The following is a 20,645-nucleotide window of genomic DNA, read 5'->3' as shown; positions in this document are numbered from 1 at the left end:
ATTGTGTCAATGCTCCTCGCCTGTGTCATCTGGCCCACACAGCTCCTTGAAAGAAAAGCTCAGGAATCAGAATTGCCAGGCTAGAATAAAATAGGCACTCCTTCTCCTGGTGTCTGACTGAAGATGCAGCATCCTAGAACCAGCAGCTGCTGGGACTCCTCTCTGTCATCTCAAAGGGTACGGCCCACCCAGAAAGGGAAATCAAAACAGGAAGTCACCAGGGGTGACAGGAGGAGCAGCGGCCTTGGAAAGGAAAGCAGCTGGGATCCAGCGGAGTGGAAAGCTCCCCCTTGACTAAAGCTGTAAGTAGTTTTCTTGGGCTGCAAACATTATTTTTTCTTTGCTTCCTTGCTCTCTGAAAATAAACAAGTGGCATTATTGGTGAATTGCTGTGACATTCTCATATTGCTCAATAAAACATAAACTTTTCTATTTTTAATCTATCTTTTTATTTTTTTCATGTCTGAGATTTCCATGTTATTTTCTTAGCATACCCTTTCAAACGCATGTCTCTCCAACTGCCTACATAAATCAACGAGTGACTTGGATCCAGTTCCTGTGGATTTATTTCTGTGGTGACCGTCATCCCGACTTTACCAAAAGCTTTTAATTCAATCAAGAGAATTTTTAATTTTTTAAAAGGACCGGCTGGTGAATGCAAGAAACTTTTGGCAGAGTTAATAGACTGGCATAGTGGGTGGAACTATGAGATTAATATTGTTAATATTTTATTTTAAGGAAGCAGGAGCTGTCGGAAAGTAGGGGAGGATGCTACTAACTCAAAGGTACTTCTGCAACTTCAACCCTAAGTTTCTGAGACAGGAAAACAGACATGTTGGTTGAACCATGTGAAATTACTTTTGCTAGGTCAAAAACAGTGATGATTGGCAATTTCATGTTGCACAAGCATTTCCATCTAGTAGTGCTTTCAGAGAATCCAAGGCTGTGATATATCATTACCTTCTCAGATTTGCTCTGATTTCAGCTGTGTTCATTAGCTATCTGAAGCATTGAACACCCATCCAACTCTAAAGCTGGAGGATTACCTTATCTGAATGAGACCTGGCCCCAAAAGATGGTTAAAGTTCAAGCTGGTTCTCTTCAAGCCAACCTTGCCTTTTACAGGGCCTGACTCAGTCTCGCTAAAGCCATATGTAATACTCCGGTGGTGTAGAGACAGAAAAGTTTTTCTTTGCCATTAAGTAGTTTTTTTGGATACAGTATTGTATTTTTTTGGTATACAGTATTAAGAGAAACAGTTTTAACATTGGAGCCTGGCTTTTCTGTCTATTGTTGCTTCTTATTCTTATTTTGATGTGTCACCCTTGCTGCCTATGAGAATGTCATTGATAATAATACATGATATTTCCCATTCTTTGTTTCTCAGGTCACTTGTCATTTTGCATCCAGGAGAAGGGACAGAACAGGAAGTCCAGCAGCCAGTGTCAGAGCCTGGAGCAGCTCCTCTCCTTCTTGGGGTTGAGTTCCTTGGTTTTCTTGTTTCACCTTTGCTACCCCACTGCAGTTCTTCTACCACGCTGGGTTTAGCATGAATCAGGAGTTGATGCCCAGGTACCCTGTCAACCCCATTTCATTCCAGCAGTTCTTCAGCACGGTCATCCAAATAGACTAGAATTTTAATTGAACAACAGTACTTCTGTGGGCCTAACAATGAAATAATATTAAGCAGTCAGGATATTATATTACTAAATAGTCACTCACTTTTGTTAATTATTGTCATCTGCATTGTAGTCTTACAGAGGACTTTCATGTATCTTTAGGAGATAGAGCAGGTATGATTACCTAAACTTTTAGATGAGAAATAGAGGTCCAAAGAAGTGGTGCAAAGCAGAAACTACACCTCTATGCTTACTCTTGAGAAAGTGGGAAAAAAATGAGGTTTTTAAAATTAAAGACTTAAAACGTAGTCCAATTGAACATTATTCTAACAGAAGATCAGATTCACAATTAGAAACAAATATTTGAGCTATTACTGTTTTTCGGTTTTTTTTGTTTTTTTTTTTTTTTTTGAGACAGAGTCTCACTCTGTCACCCAGGCTGGAGTGCAATGATGCGTTCTCGGCTCACTGCAACCTCTGCCTCCTGAGTTCAAGCAATTCTCCCGCCTCAGCCTCCTAAGTAGCTGGGATTACAGGCATCTGCCACCACGCCCAGCTAGTTTTTGTATTTTTAGTAGAGACTGGGTTTCACCATGTTGGCCAGGCTGGGCTCGAACTCCTGACCTCAAATAATTCGCCTGCCTCGGCCTCCCAAAGTGCTGGGATGGCAACCATGAGCCACTGCGCCCACCCAAATACTGTTTTTTTTATAGTGACTCTTTGGCCAAATAATTTTTAATTGATTTTAACTTTTTACCCTTTTAGCTAAGTTCATTAATCCCAAAATGGCAAATTAGGAAGTAGGCTCTTTTAGCAGTGAATTACAATTAATCAATGTTGCCTGTGGCAAAATAATCTTACTTTATTTTATAACTCAGTTAAACTAAAAATTTTAAGCTTTACCTGATCAATCATCTTTATGAAAAGTCAACTATTGAGACTGTATGTCCTGAATTTGGTTTTTTACTTCTGAAGATTTAAAACAATATCAATGACCTCTATGGCAAATGTTTTCTTTACATCTCAGGGATTTTCCTATATTTAAATTGCTCCTTCACTTACTAACTTCTAATTCTTTTTTGCAATTACCTTTGTTACTCAAATTCTCAGTTTCAATGAGACAATTTTTAGATGCTGCAAATAAAAAAACAAAGGAGGGAATTTAGTCATCTTGATTTTATATCAGAAGTGATTTTCCCTTTCCCTGTTAGCCAAACAAAAAAACCAAAACTCTAATCAACATTATTCCTATCTTTTACAGCCAAGGACAGAGAAAAACATCCAGATTTGGGAATACAATAACAGATATGATAGTCCCCACTTCTACTGCCAAAATTTTAAAACTGTTAACTCCTCCTCATCAGCTTACCTGACTACTTCCAAGCAAAAGAGATAATGAAGTATTACTAACTGGTGATACTAGATCAATGAAGGTAGGTCATGGCCCAAATTGTACTTACAGAGATGGAAGAGCTTAGTTGTTTTTATTAGGCATCAACTGCATCAGAAATTTCTTTAGCACTTAGCAAATTTGCCTATGGTCTTCCTAAGGTGATCATTTTGAATTGGGTTCTTTAAATGACATGAATGGCTGGCTGTGGTGGCTGACACCTATAATCTCAGCACTTTCGAAAGCCAAGGTGGGTGGATTGCTTGAGCTCGAGAGTTTGAAACAAGCCTTGGCACAATGGTGAAACTTCCTCTCTACAAAAAATAACAAAAATTAGCCTGACATATTGGTGCGTACCTGGCGTTCCAGCTACTAGGGAGGCTGAGGTGGAAGGATCACTTGAGTCTGGGAGGTGGAGGCTGAAGTGAGCCATGATCATACCACTGCACTCCAGCCTGAGCAATAGAGCAAGACTCTGTCTCAAAACAAAAAAACAAAAAACAAAAAAACCCCAAAAGACATGAGTGTTCAGACACTCAGTTGCAGACATTAAAAGAGAGCACAGACACGTGTGCTGTTTTGGGTATAAAGGAAAGACTCTGGAATCAGGAATGAGAAGCAGACATCCTGCTCCGTCGCTCTAGCTCTCTATGCCTCAGATTCCTATCCTGTAATAAGTGGGCATTTGGGTTACATGATTTCTAAACTGTAACAGCACTCATAATCTATTATATACCAATCACCTATGCTAATTTACTAATTATTTATACACTACATAGTATGGTTATATACTAACAGTCTGTTATACAATCTGCTAAAAATTCATAAAAATATCTATCCCTTTACATTTTCCACAAAAGGGCTTGACCATTTTTCCTGAATTATTTTTAGTTTTCTGCTCTACAGAGATAAGAAAAGTTATTCCTTTAATAGAAACTTCTATTCAAAGCAGAAAATATGAGCAGATCTTATTTATAGCCCCTAGGCCCCACTCTTACCAAAACATTTATATCAGTATGAAGGAAAGCACAGAATAAACTTTGTTTATTTGTACCTACTCTTCTACGCTGTCTAAAAGCATTTCCGTGACTTTTACCAAAGGGCTGGAAAAAAATAAAACAAATCCTTTATCTGGTAGGATTGGGCCTGGGGAAGGGAGAATATGAATGTCCTAAGAAGGCATCCAAGATCACATCCTGTATTTGTTGTTTTTTTTGTTTTTGTTTTTGTTTTGAGACGGAGTTTCGCTCTGTCGCCCAGCCTGGAGTGCAATGGTGTGATCTCGGCTCACTGCAACCTCTGCCTCCTGGGTTCCAGCGATTCTCCTGCCTCAGCCTCCCGAGTAGCTGGGATTGCAGGCGCCCACCACCACGACCAGCTACTTTTTGTGTTTTTAGTAGAGACGGGGTTTCACTATGTTGGCTAGGCTGGTCTTGAACTCCTGACCTCAGGTGATCTGCCTGCCTCAACCTCCCAAAGTGCTAGGATTACAGGCATGAGCCACTGCACCTGGCCTGTTAGCATTGTTTTTAAACTCATTGTTGTTATTTGCTGCTAACAAAAGTGTAAGTTATATCTTCTCCTTATTACAACACAGATGATCTTATCACCAATCCTGGACTCTTCCTCTTCCCTGGCATCTTCCTCCAAAGCAGGGGATGGGGAGGGAGGAAAAAGAAGGAGGAGAAGGAGTAGGAGGAGAAGGAGAAGTAGGCGGAGGAGGGGGAGGGAAGGGTGAAAGAGAGAAAGAAGGAAAGAAGCAGAGTCTCCTGAGGCCTGGGGCCCCTGAGCTGAGATTCCTCCTCTGGCCTAGATGCCTCGGGGTATTGGTGCTGTAGGCACTAACTATACAGCAGTGAACAAACCAGACACAAAATCCTGCTTTTCTGGAGCACATGTTTTCAGTCCTTAGTAGCAATAAGTAAGTCAGAGTGTGGATTTGGGTAAATTTTGTTCTCAATATTTTTCTGTTACATTTTCTTAGTAGTAAGTATTTAATTTTTTCCCCCTTGTCTAAAAATAAACACAATGTAAGTAAGTCATCAGAACCAAAAAAATTGTTGTCAATTTTTAAATTTAATAAATGAGATATTTGTTGGGATGTGATTTTTTTACATGAGAGTTAATTTAGTTATGAGTTTCTATTAACAAAAGCTGGAATTGTTCTATATTTGAATTTGGGTGTCTTTTGGAAATTCAACATTAAATCTTAATAGTACATGCTGTTCAATCCCTGTAATATTTTCTGATTGTCTTAAATGAACTGCAACTTTTCTTTCTTTAAAAGTGGTCAGATATATTGCGTTCTTAAGATTATAAAGTAGGCCAAGTGCAGTGGCTCACGCCTGTAATCCCAGCACTTTGAGAGGCCGAGGTGGATGGATCACAAGGTCAGGAGTTCAAGACCAGCCTAGCCAATATTGTGAAACCCCGTCTCTACTAAAAATACAAAAATTAGCTGGACGTGGTGGCGTGCACCTGTAGTCCTAGCTGCTTGCGAGGCTGAGGAAGGACAATCGCTTGAACCTGGGAGGTGGAGGTTGTAGTGAGCTGAGATTGTGCCACTGCATTCCAGCCTGGGTGACAGAGCAAACTCCGCCTCAAAAAAAAAAAAAAAAAAAAAAAGAAGAAGAAGAAAAAAAGATGATAAAATAAAAGGCCAGTAACTGGCAGCCGCATGTTATGCAAACATTCTCCCCTCTGTAAATGCTACATGAATGTTATTTTTGCTTTCAGAAATCACTAAACCTTGGCCATGGTCACTTCCTCTTTTCCAACCTCTGTGGCAGTTTTTGCCCTAATAACCCTGCAGGTTGGTACTCAGGACAGTTTTATAGCTGCAGTGTATGAACATGCTGTCATTTTGCCAAATAAAACAGAAACACCGGTTTCTCAGGAGGATGCCTTGAATCTCATGAACAAGAATATAGACATTCTGGAGAGAGCGATCAAGCAGGCAGCTGAGCAGGTATTCTCTTATTTCTGTTAATCATAATGTATACGAGGGGCATGGGAGCTGGTGGAAGATGAGAGAGCTGAATTGTCTGTTGTTGTACATGGAAAAATCATTTTTATTTCACTTGTTTTGAACAGGGTGCACGAATCATTGTGACTCCAGAAGATGCACTTTATGGATGGAAATTTACCAGGGAAACTGTTTTCCCTTATCTGGAGGATATCCCAGACCCTCAGGTGAACTGGATTCCATGTCAAGACCCCCACAGGTATTTTAACTATCTTAGTCTTTTGTGCAAAAGTAACTCTCTAAAATGTGCACGTTCACCAAAGCAAAATGATTGCTCTTGAATTATCATATATGTGGTATATGTTATGGTTATATTTATCTCAATATTTGTCAGATTTTAAAAAATTGTACTTAGATACTATTTAACAGTCTTTTGTGATTGAAAATCTTTATTAAATTTTGAGAAAATGTGTAAATAGGGTATTCCTGCAAGAAAAACTAAGGGAAGAGATCTCATAGATACAAGTAGTAACTTAATTTCTGAAGTAGACAGCGGATTGTGTTAGGAATACATTCCAAAGCCTCTGCTGAAGGGACACCCTTTCAGTGTTATAGAGTCTCTCCATCCCAGAGTTGCTTCTTAGGCACGAAGACTTCACCATGTATTTTCAAGTGAATCATAAGACCTTATGCTTTGAAACTGCATTTTCCTAGGCTCACAAAGCTAATTTTCCTGGGAAAAGGTTATCTAGAAACCTTCTAATATATATTAAAAATCTAGGTCCTACTGTCATCCTGGAGGTGTCAACCTGGCAGTTGCATGGACAAGTCTGGCATGAAAAGACAAAATTATATCTGGAGAGAGAAAATCAGATGTCAGCATATAGATGGTTTTAAACACCATGATGAGTTCACCTGTGGAGTGAGTTAGAGAAGAGTGTAGGTATAAGGCTTCAGCACTAGGAAATTCCAGTGTTTAGACTCGGAAGAAAAGGAGGAATCAGCAGAAGAGTCAAAGAAGAGCAACCAGTAAATAGGAAAATGAGAGGGTGGGTCCAATAAAGAAGTGAGGTGTTTCCAGAAGGAGGTGTAATTAACTGTTCCAACTGCTGTTGAAAAGTTAAGATGAGATCAGGTAAAATGTGGGGGTCACTGCTGGCGTTAGTAAGAGTTTGGGCGATAGAGATAAAAGTTGGAGTGCTCTGAAAGAGAATGGGAGAGGAGGAACTGGCAACAGCAAGAGGGACTGATCTTTTGAGGAGTTTTGCTTGAAGAGAGAGCTGAGGATTAAAGCAATATTTGGAAGGGCATGTTTGGAAGGGTCAAAAGAGGTTTTAATTTTATTTTTTAAAGATGGGAGGTACTAGAGGATATTTCATTGCTGATGGGATGTTTCAGTAGAGAGGAGACCCTTGATGAGGCAGGAGACTGAATAATGAATTTCTGGAGCAATAAATACGGTGTGGCAAGTATTCATCAAGTGTATAATCACCTGTGGCTTTTAAAGTATGATATTTTTAGGCATAGTTTTTGTATTGACTTAAGTTCCACTTAAGTGGTTACAGTTGCTATTGTCTCTGTATGAAGTGACTAAAATATTTTTTAAAATTGAAATTTCTTAATTATAATTTGGTTTAGATTTGGTCACACACCAGTACAAGCAAGACTCAGCTGCCTGGCCAAGAACAACTCTATCTATGTCTTGGCAAATTTGGGGGACAAAAAGCCATGTAATTCCCGTGACTCCACATGTCCTCCTAATGGCTACTTTCAATACAATACCAATGTGGTGTATAATACAGAAGGAAAACTCGTAGCACGTTACCATAAGGTAAGAGAGAGGGACGGATGTGTAAAATGGAGCGTGTTGTGAGTGGTCAGTGCTGGGTTTAGGAGTTTGAGTTTCATTCCCTATATGATACAATATTACTAAAGGGTATTGTTGTTGTTGTTTTGCTTTTTGAAAGTGGGCAATAAAGAAAATGACACTTTGGGCTGGGCGTGGAGGCTTATGCCTGTAAGCCCAGCACTTTGGGAGGCTGAGGCAGGCGGATCACTTGAGGCCAGGAATTTGAGACCACTCTGGCCAACATCGTGAAACCCTGTCTCTACTAAAAAATACAAAAATTAACTGGGTGTGATGGCACATGCCTGTAGTCCCAGCTATGTGGGCGGCTGAAGCAGGAGACTTGCCTGAACCCAGGAGGCGGAGGCTGCAGTGAGCCGAGATTGTGTCGCTGCACTCCAGCCTGGGTGACAGAGGGAGATTCTCAAAAAAAAAGAAAAAAAAAAAAAAAAAGAAAAAGAAAAAGAAAAAAGAAAAAAGAAAATGACACTTTGGAAAAAACTACTCTGGAAAATCATGTAGGCAGAGAGCTATTAAAAAAAAAAGTGTCATAAGGCCAGGAGGGTAACTTTGTGGTATCTAAAAGGCTTAAATTTCAGAAAGCAGAATAAATTGCCATTTTAAAACCAAGCATTTTATACAAGAAAAGGTTTTATTTTCAGTTTTTTAACTACCAAATAGGTGTGATGTACTTTAGAAGTAAACAAAGATGTTCACCCATGATAATGGATGTTAAAGCTCCTGCAGTTGTTCTTTTCATGTTTAAAGGGTATATTCTAATAGTGGAAGCATCAAGCATGTCAGTGATTTCATCTCATTCAGAAATAAAGGGATTAATGTTGGTCTTTAAAAAAAAAAGTGTCATAATGGTCCAGGATTGAGATAAACTTTTTGCACATATAAAACAAATAATTTTAACATAAAAAAGATACTAAGGTGACTATAATCTGGGCATTATTTCAATAATTTTATATTTTTTTAGAGACAGGGTCTCACTGTTGCCCAGGCTGGAGTGCAGTGGAGCAATCATGGCTCACTGTTAACCTCAAACTCCTGGGCTCTAGAGATCCTCCTGCCTCAGCCTCCCAAGTAGCTGAGACTGTAGGCATGTGCCACCATGCTAATTTTTAAATATTTTTTGGAGACAGGGTCTCACTACCTTGCCCAGGCTGTCCTTGAACTCTTCAACTCAAGCAGTCCTCCCACCTTGGCCTCCCAAAATGGTGAGATTAGAGGCATGAGCCACCAAACACAGCCATAATCTAAATACTATTTAATATTGAAATGGTATAAAGATGTTTCAAAATTGTATGAATCAGCTTCGCATAAGTTAATTTGCTATCAAATCACAAAATACCTTATTTTCTACACCAGCTAATTTAATTACCATCTTATAGATTTAAGCTCAAACCATAAAATGTTTACTTTAAATTCTGAATTGAGAAAAGGAATCAAATAACCTTTAAGTCATAATTTTACACTAAACTAGGTAGAGAAAGAAGGCTGGCCTTTTAAATGGATATGTGTGATTTACAGGCAGTATGAATGTCCCTTCTCCACTCCCAGATATTTTCTAAGCATCTTAAATTGTAGCCTCAGAATCTTTGGAGTGGAGAAATTATCTCCTGGCAGTCTCAGTTAAAATATAAATATTAATTAAGAGGAGGGATGTTAAACCAATGGTTTTCAAATGATTTTGGTCATGGACCCCTATTGGAAAAAACTGTTAACATAAGTCCTCAATATATGTATTTTTGTGTGTGTATTTATAAGGCACAACAATTTCAAAACGCTTTCTTCATAATTTTGTGGATTTTGACAGCTTCTTTTCATATACATCACTGCACTTCACTTTCTTCTTAAAATGTGTCTCATAGTAAAAATAGAAAGGTCAGTGCTTCCATTTTCTTGCTTGGGAGATTGTTTGCATTATTCATATTATCTTTCAATGCAGTTTCTTTGCCGTAATCATTTGAAGCTATTCTGCTATTCTGTAAATGTGCAGGATAGCACAGTGCACTGAATGTGGACAAACTAGCAAGGAACCTGCAGTCACCCTGTCTACTCTCACTCTTCCCTGAGGGTACCTCAGGGACCGTTTGTAACCCATGACCTCTGACATATGTGAACCTAATGAGAATACCTTTGTCGATCAATTCTTTTTTTTTTTTTTTTTTGAGGCAGAGTCTGGCTCTGTCACCCAGGCTGGAGTGCAGTGGCACGATCTCAGCTCACTGCAACCTCTGACTCCCAGGTTCAACCCATTCTCCTGCCTCAGCCTCCTGAGTAGCTGGGATTACAGGTGCATACCACCACACCCGGCTAATTTTTGGATTTTTTAGTAGAGACGGGGTTTCTCCATGTTGGCCAGGCTGGTCTTGAGCTCCTGTCCTCAAGTTATCCGCCCGCCTTGGCCTCCCAAAGTGCTGGGATTACAGGCATGGCCTGTCAATTCTTAAAACAGTAGTAAAGTTCAATTTCTTTTCTATTTTTTAGATATTTTTTCTACACTGCCGACCATTTTATTAACTGTTGACTCCAATTATTATATTAGACTAAGTTTTTCTTGAGTTTACCTGGAAGGAATCGGGGAATTAAATACATTTCTTTCTATGGTAATTTTGAAAGGTGGGTAAGAGTCACTAAGATTACTTTGGATGGGACACTAAAGAAAGAGATGGCATCTTTCACCTGACTCACAGGTATTTATTATGCATCTATTAATACTGACTCACAGGTATTTATTATGCATCTATTAATATTACGTTTCTAGGCACCAAGGATTCAAAGAAGAATAATGCATATCTTTTAACTTTTAAGAAGCTTATAGGGCTGGGCGCTATGGCTCATGCCTGTAATCCCAGCACTTTGGGAGGCCCAGGTGGGTGGATCATGAGGTCAGGAGATCAAGATCATCCTGGCTAACATGGTGAAACCCCGTCTCTACTAAAAATACAAAAAAAATTAGCCGGGCATGGTGGCACGTGCCTGTAATCCCAGCTACTCGGGAGGCTGAGGCAGGAGAATTGCTTGAACCCAGGAGGTGGAGGTTGCAGTGAGCCGAAATCATGCCACTGCACTCCAGCCTGGGCGATAGAGCGAGACTCCGTCTCAGAAAAATAAAATAAAATTAAATTTAAAAAAAGCTTATAGACTTTGGGGTTTATGGGAAGGTATTTGGCTCTTAACTGAGAGAGAGGGAGAGAGAAAGGAGAGAGAGGAGATAAGAGAGATGCTATGGACGTATGTTACATATTCCTCCACATTTTCCTTAGAAATTTACTTCCAATTGCCAGATTTATCCGCTTCCTAGGAAATTCCCTGCAGTTGACCATAGCCAAATCTGTTACCAAGTTGGAGGGTTTTTATGAGTCATTTCTTCAATAAACAAGGCTTTACTAGTTTTCTCCTATCCATTTGTTGTAGTACCACCTGTACTCTGAGCCTCAGTTTGACGTCCCTGAAAAGCCGGAGCTGGTGACTTTCAACACCACATTTGGAAGGTTTGGCATTTTCACGTGCTTTGATATATTCTTCTATGATCCCGGTGTTACCCTGGTGAAAGATTTCCATGTGGACACCATACTGTTTCCCACAGCTTGGATGAATGTTTTGCCCCTTTTGACAGCTATTGAATTCCATTCAGCTTGGGCAATGGGAATGCGAGTTAATCTTCTTGTGGCCAACGCACATCATGTCAGCCTAAATATGACAGGTAATTCATGACCAGGTTAGGTTTCATCTTATATTTTTAAGTGCAGAGAAATGAATGCCTTAGTTATGACTTGTATTAATTTTTTGCTTGTTGGAACTTATTACTGTGTTTTTCATAGTTTCACAATAGAAAAAAAAGCTAGCACTTGATTATAAGCTATGGTTATACTAAGACCTTTATGTATATTATTCATTTAATTATTACAATAATTATATGAGATAGTGTCATCCCAATTTTGCAGATGAGAAAAATTGACATACAGAGAGTGCAAGTAATTTGCCAAATGCTACCCAGCTATTACTTTCCTCAGTGGCCATGGAAGCCTCTATATCTCGCCCTTTGTCTCCTCATAGGAAATAGGCATACCCTCATGACATGGCTGCTGTCTTCCTCCAGAGCAATTAATGAGAGGGGACAAGAGAGAAAAGGGAGGAAGCCACATTGCTATTTATGACTAGTTACCCACCATCACTTCTGCCATGTTCTATTCATTGAAAGTGAGTCACTAAGTCTAGCCAACATTCAAGGGGAAAGGAATTAGATCCTCCCACTGGAAAGAAGAGTGTTAAGGAGTTTTTGGATATATTTGAAAACCACCACAATGAGGAATAGGGGAGAATTTTTATTCCCTTTCCCCATCTTTCAGGAACTCCTGACTACAAAGATTTTTGTAGTTGGTTTAATTTTCCATAATGCTAATAAATAATGCTATTATATTTAAGGTTTAATTGAAATGAGACCAAGGAATGTGTATTTTAATATCTTCCAATAGAGAATAGAAGTAGTTGGGTGTTCAGTGCAATTAGAAGCGTGTATGCTCTCTCATCGTGACTAATATTGTGGCGTGATCACGTGCCCAGTTCTGATGGGGAAATTGGCAGTGTTGGTTTTTTTGTGTGTGTTGTTGTTTTTAGAAGACTTGTCTTTCATTCACAGGAAGTGGTATTTATGCACCAAACGGTCCCAAAGTGTATCATTATGACATGAAGACAGAGTTGGGAAAAATTCTCCTTTCGGAGGTGGATTCACATCCCCTATCCTCGCTTGCCTACCCAACAGCTGTGAATTGGAATGCCTACGCCACCACCATCAAACCATTTCCAGTACAGAAAAACACTTTCATGGGATTTATTTCCAGGGATGGGTTCAACTTCACAGAACTTTTTGAAAACGCAGGAAATCTTACAGTCTGTCAAAAGGAGCTTTGCTGTCATTTAAGCTACAGAATGTTACAAAAAGAAGAGAATGAAGTGTACGTTCTAGGAGCTTTTACAGGGTTACATGGCCGAAGAAGAAGAGAGTACTGGCAGGTAATTTCAGTTCAAATGAAAGGGCATTCAAGTGAAAGGTAAATTCCAGGTTAACTTTTTATATTTGTTCCAGAAAACCAGGTGCTTTTCCTTGGCTTGACTCCATGCATTGATGGCAACACACACACACACAACACACACACATGTGCGTTTATACACATACATACACTGGGATAAAATATTTACAATGGGAATTAAGTATAATCTTATTGCTTGCTTTAAGCATATTTTAAAAATTATTAACCAAACCATGATGACTTTCTATTTGACTAATAAACCAGCCTACTGTGGAGAACATCAAGAAGACTTCCTTAAGTGGGTTTGCCAACATATCTAAATTATAAACAGTCTTATTTTCACTTGCAAAACTAACAGTAAATAGGGATACTACTTTTATTTTAGTTTCTCTTCTAATCAGATGTCCTGGTTTTTGTATAGCTTTCTTTTTCTTTTCTTATTTTATTTTTATTTTTATTTTTTTTTGTGAGACAGAGTCTCACTCTGTCGCCCAGGCTGGAGTGCAATAGCATGATCTCGGCTTACTACAACCTCTGCCTCCCAGGTTCAAGTGATTCTTGTGCCTCAGCCTCCTGAGTAGCTGGGACTACAGGCATGTGCCACCACACCTGGAAATATATATATACATATATAAAATATTTTTAGTAGAGACAGGGTTTCACCATGTTGGCCAGGCTGGTCTCCAACTCCTCACCTCTGGTGATCCGAATGCCTTGGCCTCCCAAAGTGCTGGAATAATGTGTGAACCACCACACCTGGCCTTGTATTGCTTTCAAATGACAAATTTTAAAGATGAGAACTTCTTATAGAATGTTGGCTCTGAATTTGTATTTTCCTATTATACTCCGTGTCCCACTTCCTTCTTCTAAAGAAAAGGATTGGGAAGAGAGGTGAGATTAATATCCTTTCAGCTTCAGTACTCTTCAGTACTATTGTTGCCCAAAGATCTCCACTTCATTGAGCTCAATGCCATCATCTGTCATACCAAGCTAATGGTTTAACTCTAATTCTAAACTGACTTCTTTCTCTTAATCCACTTGTTATTCAGGAAGTGGATTGATTCTCAAGTCCCTTGCCATTTTTAATAAAGCAGTTAATTATAAGAAACATGATCCAAATCCCTTTTCAGAGAAAGATAATGTTTGCTTTGCTGTGGTTAAACACTAAGGCAACATTTCTGGTACGAGTAACTTCGATGTAAGGCATTGCGTTTTATCTGCGTTTGTTCCACATAGGTCTGCACAATGCTGAAGTGCAGGACTACTAATTTGACAACTTGTGGACGGCCAGTAGAAACTGCCTCTACAAGATTTGAAATGTTCTCTCTCAGTGGCACATTTGGAACAGAGTATGTTTTTCCTGAAGTGCTACTTACCGAAATTCATCTGTCACCTGGAAAATTTGAGGTAAGAGGACTTTTATAAGAGTATTTTCATTTTATATGTTCTCTGAAGCCAAGTAAAACAAGCTATAGCCACTCTGCCAGTTAACTTCTGCTGTGTAACAAATTTCCTCAAAACCATTTCTTTAGCCTTGGTTCTGTGGGTTGGCAATTTGAAGTTGGTGTAGGTAGGCTGTTTTTCTGGTCTGAGATAGGCTCAGTTGACGTTGGCTGGGCTCATTATGTCTGCCATTGGCTAGTGGGTTGACTAGGACTGACCAGTTTGTGATTGCCTTGTCCTGGACAGCTGGGATTATTAAGGCCATCTCTCCCTGTGGTCTCTCATCTTTCAGCAAACCTGAGCTTGTTCACATGTTAGCTGAACGAGTCCAGAAGCATCAAGAGAAAAAAATCTTTGCAAGTTCTTTGCAAATCTCTGCTTGCACCATGTTTGCAAATGTTGCATCAACACAGGAAGTTACATGAGCAATGGTGATTCAAGTGGTAGAGAAATAAAGAACTCAGACCTCTCAACGGGAAGAGCTATAAAATCACACAGCAAAAGGACATGGGTCAAGGAGGGGAAAATATTGTGATCATTTTTTCAATTTATAACAACTAATTATAAAATGATGATACTTCATTGGAAGAACATAATAAAGAACATACCTAGAACTGTGAGTTTGAGATACCATTCATTGAAGAATGTTTGTTTATAGATTTTTAACTTCCTTTTGTCACAAGTGAAAACAAACAGAAAATCAGATGTTTATTTCACTTTTTTTTTTTTAAATGGAGTCTTGCTCTGTCACCCAGGTTAGAGTGCAGTGGCATGATCATAGTTCACTGAAGCCTCAAATTCCTGGGCCCAAGCAATCCTCCTGCCTCAGCCTCCTGAGTAGCTAGGATTTAAAGGCATGCGCCACTGCACCCAGCATTTGTTCATAAATTACAGTGGCTGTAGCTAATTAATTCACAAATTAAGCTGGCTTCAAATTAGAATTATAACTCTGCAGGCTTATATCTGCTAATATACACTTGCACACATGCACATGCATGCATACATACACATATTCCAGTGGCTTGAATATTAATGTCTTCTCTGAATTGTGGCAAACAGTGGCAGGGTTCCAGTAACTAGGGTGAAATCGTTGCATATCCTATAAAATAGGGTCCAAATTAATTCAATCAAGACATCAAGTAAGGAAGTCTTTAAAATTGCAGATTGCTTATGGTCATGTATCTGTATCTGCTGTGTTATCAGAGTGGAATATATCATACTTATAAAAATACTTAATTCTGTGAAACCAACAATTTAACACACAGTGTAACCTTAAGGCCATAAAATCCAAAGATCAGGAATCCTTTGCTGCCATAGAACCTGTTTAGGTAGAATCTCATGAGCAAGTTGATGCTGGAATAAAAGCTGAAGTGCCAACTACAGAAAATCATGATTAGATCTACAGCAAGGAGTCTGGGGCTAAAATCCAGTAGCTAAAAGGTGGCTGGACTGACATAAATATCTATCTGAGATCACTTCAAGGAAATGAGAGAGAGAAATCAGGGTCACCAAGGTAAACTTAGGAGGACATAGGGTCTAGCCATATTGATGCATTATATTCTGTAAGCCTGAAGATTTAAACTGAGCACACAATCTAATTTTCTGGTACTACTTTGCCACTTTTTCCATGTCTTGGACTCATAGAAATCTATCTCTTTGAGGAATTGTCCCAAAGTAGGACTGAACATTTACCTGATGAAATTACTTCATCCATGGGAGAAGGACAAAAAAAATGCTAGAGTTTTCCAAACTAGGTTAAAGGTCCAAAGCCAGAAATACCATTTCACTCTTACTCTGAACCACATAAGTGTTTGAAGGTGGATGGTGATAGCGCATGAACAGTTGGAGAACATAAATAATTTATTCCATTACTACTTCCTTTCTTTGTTTTAAAAATTTCAACCCAAATGGCTTCAGGCAGTTAAGAAGAGTTAGAGAATGATACAAGAGAATACATGTTTAAATGCTTAACTCCATAGTATTTTTACATCTCAAGTCTTAAAAAAAGTTTTTTTATTATTTTTAATTATTATTATTATTTGAGATGGAGTCTCGCTGTGTCGCCCAGATTGGAGTGCAGTGGTGCGATCTCAGCTCACTGCAACCTCTGCCTCTCAGGTTCAAGCGATTCTCCTGCCTCAGCCTCATAAGTAGCTGGGACTGCAGGTGCATGCCAACACGCCCAGCTACTTTTTGTATTTTTAGTGGAGATGGGGTTTCACCACATTGGCCAGGCTGGTCTCCAACTCCTGACCTCTAGTGATCTGCCGCCTTGACCTCCCAAAGTTCTGGAATTACAGGCACGAGCCACCATGCCCGGCCTTGTTTTTAATTTTTGTGGGTACATAGTAGGTGTATATATTTATGGGTTACAGGAGATATTTTGATACAGACATGCAATGTGTAATAATTACATCAGGGTAAATGTGGTATCAGTAGGTCTCAACTTTTAAGGATTCTGTGAACTTGTCATGCTGCATCCCATCTCTGGCTCCTTCCTGGATGGATGGAAGGAAGGAGGGAAGGGGGGCATAGCACCTACCGTTTAAATTGGGCACCTATAATCATCATTTGGATCTTGTCTCACCTGCTCCAGACCATTTGCAGAAGAAGGAAATGAGATATAGATTGCATTACACCAAAAAAGATATGAAAGAGCCATGTGACAGCTGGCAGGGCGGGTCTTTGGAATTGCAGTCCCTTGGAGGGAGCATCATGGTGAGGGTGAGGCAGGTCTTTATTTTGTAAGTGTAGATTCTCTGTGGCATGACTTTCACTGAAGTTCATCAGGTTCTAAGGAACAGATACTAATCAAGTTTGCAAGATAGATAAGCGAGAACACCAACTTGTTATTTTAAAAAATAGGTTCCCTTAGCTGGGAACAATGAACTGTATGTCAAGGAGACTCTTCATTGGCAAATCCTCTCAAAAGTACAAATGATAGATCAGTTTGTTTTGTGAGTGCAGAATTAAAACAAAAGGAGTTGGGCATTCTTGGAAAAGATTTCCAAGAAGCCACGGAAGCCTGAGGCAATGTGTTTCTTCTCTTTAGGGCTGGTGATCTAAAGACCATGTAGGATCAAGGTGCTCACTTTTCTCAAAAAGAGCCAAAAAAAGTCCAATAACCCATTCTTGGTTTTTTTAGTGCTTCTTTTCTCTAGAGACCTTGCAGGGCATGGCCCTTCTGTGAGTATGTTGTTTCTAGAGAGAGCAGCCATAATATTGAAGATGACAAATGTTTTACATCAGTCATGCTCATTATGGCTTCTTGAGTAGTTTCTCAGTTCTGTTGATGGATGCACACTCTCTCCGTAAATATTTACATGTTATCTTAGAGGATCACTATTGCAGAGATTTCAACACACTTGTTGTATATCCTCAACCCCCACCACCACTTTAGTTTTATGTTAAAAGGGTGGTGTTACTGACCATGCCCACAAATGTGGAAACATCTTGCTTTAGCACCTTAGGCAACTCTGGTGTATTGTCAGAAGCACTGGCAGAGTCCGTTCTCCATAACTAACTAGTTAGATAACCTTGGGAAAGTCACTTAACCTCTGAATTTCCTACTCATAGAAGAGAATATTTTCCTCACTGATTTGGTGAGGATCAAATATGATAATGCATGTGAAGGCACTTTGTGAATGGTGAAGTACAATCATTATCTTCTAGGATATTTAGTCATTCTCTCCTTCCAGTTATAAAGCATCTATTTTCCTAATTTTCAATTTCTTCTCCACTCCAACTAATTTCCCAATTTTCAATTTCTTCTCCATTCCAACTCCATTTCCACAACTAATGGGTTCATTTTCTTTTATTCTTGTTCTGTTTATTGACTGTCTATGCATGTTTCCTTCTATTCTTGTTCAATTGCTTTGTACACATTCCTCTCTTACGAAGACTCCACTGTGGCTTCAGGGTAGATCTGGTCATTCATGCTTTTCGCATCTGATCTCCACCTTCCTCTGATCATATTCCTTCTTCTCTTCTTCACTAATCTTCAGCTCTAGCCAGTGGTGTGATGTAACTTTAAACAATTCCTTCTCTGAGGTAGAAAACAAAAAGCCCTGATTTATGGAATTTGCCAGTTTTCATTGTGTCAATATTCCCACCATGATCCCACCAGCTTCAAGAATGGATCTGTTGGCAGAGCTTGATAGCTCACACCTGTAATCCCAGCACTTTGGGAGGCTGAGTTGGGAGGACCATTTGATGCCAGAAGCTCGAGACCAGCCTGGGCAACATGGTGAAGCCCTGTCTCTACTAAAAATACAAAAATTAGCTGGGCTTGGTGGCACGCCCCTGTAATCCCAGCTACTGGGGAGGCTGAGGCAGGAGAATCACTTGAACCCAGCAGGCGGAGGTTGCAGTGAGCCAAGTTCATGCCACTGCACTCCAGCCTGGTTGACAGAGCAAGACTCCATCTCAAGAAAGGGGGAAAAATAATGGCTGTGTTTAACAGCCAGCTGTCCAATTTCCTGGAAATTTAACAATCTGTTCTCATGAGCCTGTGCACCACTAGCTCCAGCACACCACTGGTTTTAACCAGTCTAGAATGAGAACTCACATTGCCTTGACCTGTCACACACACTTCTGTCTCAGAATGAGCCTTTGCTGATTCAATGTCCACTTCCCACAATGTCTTCCGCCATACAGCCCTTGAAAGAAATTTCTAAAAGCTTGAGTTTTTGGCAGCTTGTGTCCCACTCTGTGAAACAGACCAGTTCAGTTTTTTCTTCTCAGACCTCCTAAGCACTTACCTGTTTTCTTCTCTGATACACTGATAAACTGATTTCTCTCTTTATGTTTAGAATCCACTCCATTTCACCATTAGCTCTTAAGCTTCTTGAGGGAAGGATGTGATGTATACCTCTCTGGTTCCTGATTGTGTTGCACATAATAGAATGAACTCAATGAATTGCTGCTGCTGATTTTGACTTTCCATTAATGGTTACATTTGATTGCTGAAACTAAAATCTTGGGCCCTCGGGCCCTCTTGAATTGCTCTAGTCTTCATTATATAGTAAATGGCTATCCCCCGCCTGGCCTACTTTCTGCATCCTCCTAAATCAGGAATGATTTGACTATACATTATATCTAGGATGGTTTCAAAATGATTAATTTGCTTTTAACTTGTATGTTAAGAAAGCTGACTGTACTTTTCCCACCTTTTCTTTAGGTGCTGAAAGATGGGCGTTTGGTAAACAAGAATGGATCATCTGGGCCTATACTAACAGTGTCACTCTTTGGGAGGTGGTACACAAAGGACTCATTTTACAGCTCATGTGGGACCAGCAATTCAGCAATAACTTACCTGCTAATATTCATATTATTAATGATCATAGCTTTGCAAAATATTGTAATGGTATAGGGCGTCTCTTTATCCCTCAGTTTCTGCATCATATACTTGGCTAAATATGTTTATCGGCTTCCCAAGTTTACTAAGAAACTTTGAAGGGCTATTTCAGTAGTATAGACCAGTGAGTCCTAAATATTTTTTCTCATCAAGAATTATTTTTTAAGTATTGTGATAATGTTCTCCATTTTTTTGGCTACTCTGAAATGTTGCAGTGTGGAACAATAGAAAGAGCCTGGGTGTTTGGGTCAGATAAATGAAGATCAAACTCCAGCTCCAGCCTCATTTGCTTGAGACTTTGTGTGGGTTTGTATGTATGGGAGTGAGGAGTTTCAGGGCCATTGCAAACATAGCTGTGCCCTTGAAGAGAATAGTAATGATGGGAATTTAGAGGTTTATGACTGAATTCCCTTTGACATTAAAGACAATTTGAATTCACCTAGTTTTCTATGCTAATGTTTATCAGGAGATTTACTTTCCAATCAAAAGGGAATGTTGACATTTATTTCTACAGTGAACGTAGTTTTGAGTGCTAGAAGAATTGACGGCTGTTCCAAGTTCATATCAAAGGAGACCTGACCCAGGGCACTCATAGCCCCAACTGTCCCACCTTAAGGCTATGGCATAATTTAACAGGCAGAAATCTCATAACACAAAGACCATGACAGTTAAAAGTTACACCATTTTCAGCATTTGGTTGACTTTTTACAAAATACACATATTCCATGCTACTTGAAGTATACTAGTATATTTGTTATTGATCATTTAATTCAGATACTCTTAAAATTAAAGAACTGATTTTGAATTTTCAGATTTATTTTCTGATTTTTATCTCCCAAAGTATTTTTAAGTTCAATACTTTTACATAAAAAAATCACAATTGAAGCATTTATCTTTTGTTTTTACATATTGTCATAAACCTACTTATGGATGTGATTTTAATATTCTACTAAAATACACTAGAAAAGTAAGATTCCTTTTATA

At 39.2% G+C, this 20,645-nt stretch overlaps 1 protein-coding gene across 2 annotated transcripts; it reads left to right on the top strand.

The window, feature by feature from the left end:
• Positions 1 to 1,415: 1,415 nt before the first annotated feature.
• Positions 1,416 to 20,424, top strand: LOC129039339 (pantetheine hydrolase VNN2). Of its 2 annotated transcripts, XM_054493034.2 has the most exons (9): positions 1,416 to 1,572; positions 2,881 to 3,052; positions 5,746 to 5,977; positions 6,103 to 6,233; positions 7,613 to 7,805; positions 11,247 to 11,535; positions 12,472 to 12,845; positions 14,099 to 14,269; positions 19,485 to 20,424. In XM_054493034.2, exons 3-9 carry the CDS (start codon positions 5,765 to 5,767, stop codon positions 19,674 to 19,676), a joined length of 1,563 nt encoding a protein of 520 aa, XP_054349009.1. In that variant the 5' UTR covers positions 1,416 to 1,572; positions 2,881 to 3,052; positions 5,746 to 5,764; the 3' UTR covers positions 19,677 to 20,424. The 2 variants fall into 2 exon arrangements, with proteins under 2 accessions (XP_054349009.1, XP_054349007.1); XM_054493032.2 differs by lacking the exons at positions 1,416 to 1,572; positions 2,881 to 3,052 and having other exon boundaries at positions 5,728 to 5,977.
• The last annotated feature ends 221 nt before the right edge of the window (positions 20,425 to 20,645 follow it).

The sequence above is a fragment of the Pongo pygmaeus genome, chromosome 5 (genome assembly GCF_028885625.2).
Source record: "Pongo pygmaeus isolate AG05252 chromosome 5, NHGRI_mPonPyg2-v2.0_pri, whole genome shotgun sequence".
Taxonomy (NCBI): domain Eukaryota; kingdom Metazoa; phylum Chordata; class Mammalia; order Primates; family Hominidae; genus Pongo; species Pongo pygmaeus.
This window is presented reverse-complemented; position numbering and strand designations above follow the sequence as displayed.